The 6,573-nt window shown below is 50.4% G+C and overlaps 2 protein-coding genes across 2 annotated transcripts; both read right to left on the reverse strand.

Annotated features, from left to right (window-relative positions):
- Positions 1 to 336: 336 nt before the first annotated feature.
- On the reverse strand, positions 337 to 2,058 carry ETH_00013120 (ATP-dependent Clp protease adaptor domain-containing protein, putative; the record flags this gene model as incomplete). Its single annotated transcript, XM_013372550.1, has 4 exons — positions 337 to 416; positions 876 to 1,021; positions 1,121 to 1,261; positions 1,472 to 2,058. 4 exons carry the CDS (start codon positions 2,056 to 2,058, stop codon positions 337 to 339), a joined length of 954 nt encoding a protein of 317 aa, XP_013228004.1.
- Positions 2,059 to 3,083: 1,025 nt separating this feature from the next.
- ETH_00013125 (hydroxymethyldihydropterin pyrophosphokinase-dihydropteroate synthase, putative) lies at positions 3,084 to 5,796 on the reverse strand (the record flags this gene model as incomplete). The annotated part of the gene is made up of 6 exons (XM_013372551.1): positions 3,084 to 3,185; positions 3,341 to 3,533; positions 3,630 to 3,767; positions 4,004 to 4,086; positions 4,206 to 4,322; positions 4,507 to 5,796. 6 exons carry the CDS (start codon positions 5,794 to 5,796, stop codon positions 3,084 to 3,086), a joined length of 1,923 nt encoding a protein of 640 aa, XP_013228005.1.
- Between the last annotated feature and the right edge of the window lie 777 nt (positions 5,797 to 6,573).

A 6,573-nucleotide genomic window follows, 5' to 3' on the forward strand; every position in this document is an offset into this window, starting at 1 on the left:
ATCCTGTGCTCTCGAATTCTACCCGCCTTGGCGCAGCACCTCGCTTGCGCACCTTGTGGACAGGCATCTGTTTGTAACTTGATAACCGGAAGCCAAAGGTCGCAACAAAACAGTCGTACCTAAATTGTCTCCGCCCATTTAAATTATACGCAAGATAAGGGCAAGAAACACACTTGCCTACACGTGAAAGCTTAACTGCAAAAGCAGCGCACTGCTTGGAGGGTATGAATACCACCGTCCGTCCTACCCAGGCAACGAATACAAGGCGTTTACATGATTTCACCAGGAGCTATTTACTGCGCGCTGAGCAGGCAAGCGTTTGTACGCTTGCTGTCCCTATTCCTTCCGCGAGTCGCTGTCCTTGTTGAAGAGCCTGTCCGGTAGAACTGACACTGTCAGGCCTTCTTTTTGAAGCGCTTATCGCAGAAACACAAACACAACAAGGTAACGGCACAGTGAAGCTGGACTCACCTCACAAGGGACAAATTCATGCGGACCACTCAGTGACGCAGAGGAAAGCATGACGCCGAGGAAAATAAATTGTTTTTCTGCCACAGCTCGAGGCCTAAAACCAGTGTGCAATTCCAGAAAGTCCGATCCAGACGAAGGAGACACTGAATATCAAATGTAAAGAACTTATGCAACGCTTATGCAAGCTTAACGTCGCCGCAAATGCTGGCTCGCCTCACCAGGAATGGCCGGCGGGCGCGGCGCATACAAAAAGCACACCCGACACGTAAAGAGCACTTACGTGTCCCATTACGTTCACAGAACAGCACCAGTACAGGGCAGCACAAACTCCCCGCAATGCGCCTTTACAAACATACACTCTACACATCGAACTGTTTCCACTATGGCCACGAGCTCCAGCGCACCTAGTGCAACTTCCCCAGCTTTTTCCTTCCACGTTAGCATGATAGTTGCTTTTGAGGTGGTGTGTGCATGCAATGCAATGTCGTATGCCCTTGCGCGGCTGATGTGCGGCAGTGTCTTCGTGATAGCGTTTTCGACGCATTCAAATCTGCGCAGAACTGACACAGAGAGCGTAATGCCTCAGCAAAGTAAAGGGTTCCGTAGCCGAATATGTCTGGACAGTTCCTCAGCGCTGCTATGCGCTCACGTGTGGATGTCATCATTGTGAAGCACGACACGCCATTCTTTAACGCGCTGTCGCCGCTTCTCCGGTCCTTCCCTGTCCTCCAAGGCTGCGTCTTTCTTGACCTGAGAATCTCCTACTGTCTGTATCTCCTCTTGTTGTGCTCTGATGGAACGCAGCCATCACAGTCCGCCATTCGCGTCATCTGAAGCTCGAGAAAGACCTGCGCTGCTGTCAACGAGCTTCGAACCCCTGCAGACTGAAAGTTGCGGTTATAATGCCGAGCAAAGGCGATGGCAGTGCTCTATGATTCGGGCAATGCACGCATTGCGTTGTATCGCGTGCACAGCCTTATACGAACCGCAAGAGGCTCACCTCTTCAGTTGTTTGGTTGAAAGTGGGATCCTCGAAATCCGAGGGCCAGATGCAAACAAAGAACACCCCCTTGGGTACATATGACTTTTAACGTTCACCGCACCGCCTCCACCACATAAACCGCTGCTTTCGCCCCAGTGGAAGTATCCACGCTGGTTTCCAGGCACCCCACATCCTGTATGAGTCAAGTCAGTGTTCCCTCGCATGCATCTCGAAGTAAGCATACTCCACGCCGGACGGCCAAAACCTGGGGAGGAGAACAGCCGACTGCTAGGAGCTCCTATTGGGGCGGCAAAGGCAGTTCGGCGGGGGGCGTCCCGCAAAATAGGACTCGAGGGCTTGGGCGCACAGGATTCAAGCGCAACAACAAGCGGAACCACCGGTGCAGCATTGGCTAGCCGCATGCTGCACAATTCTTTCCCCAGAGGTACTTCTCGATGCACCCTAGGCAGCGAGTTGCCTCCCTTGGTGATCAGCGAGGCGCTTGCAAACAAAGGAAGGGCGACGAGAGGTCCACAAGCACGTGAGAGAAGAAAGGGCAGAAAAACCACCAGCACCAGCGATGACACCTTGCACAGCTGCTTCATAGCGCCAGCGGATTATTGCAGTGTGGATTGGACCAAAGGAGAGGGAGCCCAGAGAGTCACTTCAAGTGTTTCAACCACTGTCTCACGTGCTCCTCCTTCGGCGGCGAAGTATCATTGACCTCATTTCCCTCCATCTTTCGAAACTAACGTGGTTATTCCTTTAAGATAGCGTCGTGCCGCTGTACTTGAGAATGGTCACACAGGTTAGACGGGAAGAATAAAATGCTACAAAGGAGTAGCTTGGATAACTCAAATTGTCTTGTTGGACAGGTCAAGCTCTGACTTTTATTAACAGAATTCCCTCATTACTAACAGCGTCAATTAACCTTTTACTGCGTGGACGACTCCCTGGAGCCAAGCCGCAGCCGCTGTCCCTCATGCAAGCCACAATGGTGGGGCGGGGAAGGTGCGCAGCAGAAAAACAATTTGAAGACGTTCCACGGCTAGAAAAAATTAATTTCCCCCTTTATGAATCAAATAATAGATTATTTTGTACGTTAAATTCCACTTTAGCCTCAGTGGACATACCAAATAAATGGCAGGTCTTATGCGCCGTTTCCGTTGCCACGGGGTGGGGCCACGGTGTAACATATCTATTAAACTTACCTGGCAGGCGCTCGGGGTGGCTCGCCCATCACCCTGTCGTAGTCCGGAGCAGAGCACTGCACTCAGCTGTCTGTAATGGGCTATGGGCCTCCATACGGGGGTGCCAACTGCAGAATTTCTGATAGCGGCATGTTGCGCTAGCGCTCATGCCATCGATTGAAGCATGTCTGTGTTCGCTGTGTTATGTGTGTCTCCTGAGGGGCTTTCTTCTGTAGTAAGGTTTCGGCGTCACGGTCTTTATGAGCGGCTGTCTGGCCTCTGTGCCCAAAGTGGACTGGTGTGATTCACTCCGTGCCTGCTTAGCTACACGGTACCTGTCTTTGTTTCTTACTATGCCACTGGAAGATTTGTTCAGAAAGAGCGTTTTAGTTGGTCCCTGCGCTCTGGACAAGGTGGCTACGCTGTGTGAGCTGTGGTAGCTAGCTGCTTTCCGCGGGAAACATCGCCTTAAAGTCGGTTTCAGTGTCTGTCTTTGACCTTTTCGTCAGCTCATTCATGACGGAGTAGACTAGGGCTGTTCGCTGCACAACGCAAGATTGCACAGCATGTCCTTTGCAACAGCATATTGATAGGGCAAGCGCTGGCACGGGTACTACGTGGCGTACTTTCCCCTCCTTGGCTTCGAAACTCTCCTTAATATGCGCCACGCGAAAGCTTGCCTGTGTGTAGTGCGTACCTTGACATCGTGTACTCTGAGGATATCGACACAGTTGTCCTTCGCAGCCCAACATGCTACAGCTAATCCCGCGACGTCACGGTTTGACATAGGTTCTTCTGTCAGTTTTCCTTCGCCATCATTTACCTTGTTTCCCGGTGAGTCCTGTTTTGCGTGACTGTTCGGCATAGCTGCTATGGCCGAACCAATGAACCTGTAAATGTCCACTTACAGACGAAAGACCTGTTACTGTTACACTAGCTAAGCTAGGCTGCGGAGCCACGCGAAGCTCAAACACGAAGAATCCTACCTTTTCCGGGAATGACCAACAAGCATCGGCAGACCGCTGGGCAGTTTAGTTCGAAGATCTCGAAGTCTGCGGAGTATCTCAAAGGAGTGATCGGCAGTCTTTGCAAAGCCTAAACCCGCGTCCAGAACCAGACGCCACCTAAGAGGGACATAATAGAGTTTGTTTTCTATTTGCTGCGGTTAATTTCAGCTCAGCGGAATAGGATGTTACATCTCTGTTTCCGTAATACGTGCCCCAAAAATTTCTGCTGCACCAAGGTAGGTGTACTAGATAGCAATGTAGTGTAGCTTAAAACTAACGCCGGATTACGTATATGCAATGCGCGCTTCTGCACCCGTCACCTTGAGTGCAAGTGAACTCAGTGAAAGTTTTACCGCGGCAGCCCCATTTTAATTAGCGTCTCAGTCTTATCAGTCAAGTACTTCGCCACTTCAGCAATAACATCGTCGTAGATTGCCTATGGGCCGAACAGGAACACGCTCTACAGGCGGCTGTACTTTGTTAGCGCCATTCACGGTCTACAGCATGCACTTACTATCGCTAGTATCAGCTGAGTACTTCAGTGTGCAAACGCACCAGACTGTCCATTAACTGCGGAGGCCCACGTGAGTGCATCAGAACAAGCGGGACGCCTCTGGATGCGGCAAACGTGAGAAGGTCTGGGTCCACCTCGCCTGCGCTCACGTCGTTGATCTGCATGCGGCAACAACTTATAAGAGGACCTGGTTAGTCACTCAGAGACTACTACAGTTCAAGAACTATCCTTTGCGATTTAATGCTGTTGATAACTAATTCTACTGCTATGCAGGAAAATACCGCGCTCCTACAGCTGGTTCTCACAACGGCCGTAGATATGCACTTCAGGCGTGGGACTGACCAGGTCAGCACCTGCCGCTGTCGCGGCCTCCGCCACGGGCCTTCGCCTTGTGTCAACTGAGATAATAACATCTCTTCCCATCTCTCTCCTCACTGCCTCGACCACTGGCACTACGCGCTGTATTTCAGAGTGTACCGACACTTGCTCTTGCACGAAAGGGTTTGTTGCCTCTCCTCCCACATCAACGATGTCAGCGCCGTCGTCCCTCATTCGCCGAGCATGCCTCAATGCAGCTTCCACATTGTCGTAGTACTTCTGGCCGTCACTGAAGGAGTCGGGAGTAACATTGAGGACCCCCATCAATCTGGGTGAGCGTCGCTCCCGTAAAAGAAAACGCTTGAGGGAAAGGAGGGGCCCAGCAAACGCAGGAAGGTTTGGATCCTGCTGATCACAGTTGTCCTCAAGCCCATACCTTGTCAGCACTTCTTCAATCCATCTAAGCGTGTCTGACACCGCAAGTTCTGTACCTCCCTTCACTGTCCATAACTGGCGGTTATTGACTGCGAAGCACCTGCGGGGAATTGCAAGGTTGCCGTCAAGGGTGTATGGCGATTTGCGGTTGAACTTTACAGCTGCATCAGAAGTTTCTCCTGAACTTGATGCAGAATGCCGCAACGCCTCCTCTCTGCGTCGCATGTTCTTCAAAATCAAATTCTTCATTGTTTCCCTCTCTGTGGGATGCACCAAATCTGGCTTGATGTCGCACAGTGGGAAGAGGATGAAATTCCTCTGAGCCAGTCGAGGATGAGGTAGCGTGAGGTTGGTGGTGTTTACCTGCATGCTGTGTGAGTCTAAATTTTCGAATAACAGAAGGTCAAGGTCTAATGCTCTGCGCAATCTGCCGGCTGTGGCCGATCGGTCTCTACCATGGTTTGCCTCTATGCGCTGCAAAATTTTCAAGATTACTTGGGGATCACTTGAATCTGTCTCGACGCGCACCACTGCGTTCAGATGAAGCGGAATCGACATGTCGTGTTCATCTCGGCTCCGATGATCCACGTCATAACCAGGAAGTGATTCGTACAGGCAGGAACAGGCGTCAAGGGAACCGACTTCTCTCCGAATGCTTGAAAGAGCGCTTTCTAGTATACTAAGCCGCCTTTCACCACCCAAATTCGTCCCCATGGAGATATATGCCACTGGCCGTTTGGGTCGTGTGGATTCGCCGGAGGACGCAGTAGTCACGCAACGTACAAACCGGCGTACGCTGTAGCTGCGGCCATTTACAAATGAGAAACACCTTTTGTAAAACCATTGAAGCGATGTGCGGGGACTGGTTAAATGAAACATTGTGGCCGTGTGAACACAAAAAAGAATCACACCACCAGAGCCCGGTTGAGGTTGTGGTGTGCGCACGCAAAATCCCATACAAACCGAAACCTCACTGATATTTTAAAAATTAATCTGTAAAACAATCTACAGAACTCATTTGAAGCAGGAATCCCTGATTCAGTGTGGAACCTTGCAAGGCTACAGGAACGCACTGCGAGAAGAGGCTTTGCATTCGCATGCATAGATGACCATGTCTTGAAAATTCCCGCCATTTGCGCTGGTATATCACAAGAAAATTACTTAATGATAAAGGATATCCTGTGTACATCTACTGCAGTGATTTAATTCGGAGGTATTGGACCAGTCGTCATGCTAGACTGCACCTCAACACAGTAAACGTCTCGATCCAATCGACACAGTGCTTGGCAGAGTGGACCAGCTCCGCTACATTGCCTGCAAAACTTGACCTTCAATTTCATCATTAGTCTATGCTTCTTCTCATACATAAACATAATATTTATTGTGATATTCTTTTTTCGTCTGGTCGCCTCTTCGTCGCGCTCGCGACGTTCCACCCGTTTACAAGCCTCGAGTGTACCGCCACTCAACACTGTCGCGGAAGGCTGAATACGCGCTGCATTCTTATCGAGCCAGTAGAACTTAGCCCGAGAAATCAATTGGACACTAATTATGTAGTTGATGGTGACCGGTTTACGTGCCATGAAAGGATCATAGATATCCCGAAAGAGGCATCTGGAGTGTTCGCACACTTGAATTACCCTGTTTCATCCATTT

This window comes from Eimeria tenella, genomic scaffold (genome assembly GCF_000499545.2).
Source record: "Eimeria tenella Houghton genomic scaffold, Eth_scaff10, whole genome shotgun sequence".
NCBI lineage: Eukaryota > Apicomplexa > Conoidasida > Eucoccidiorida > Eimeriidae > Eimeria > Eimeria tenella.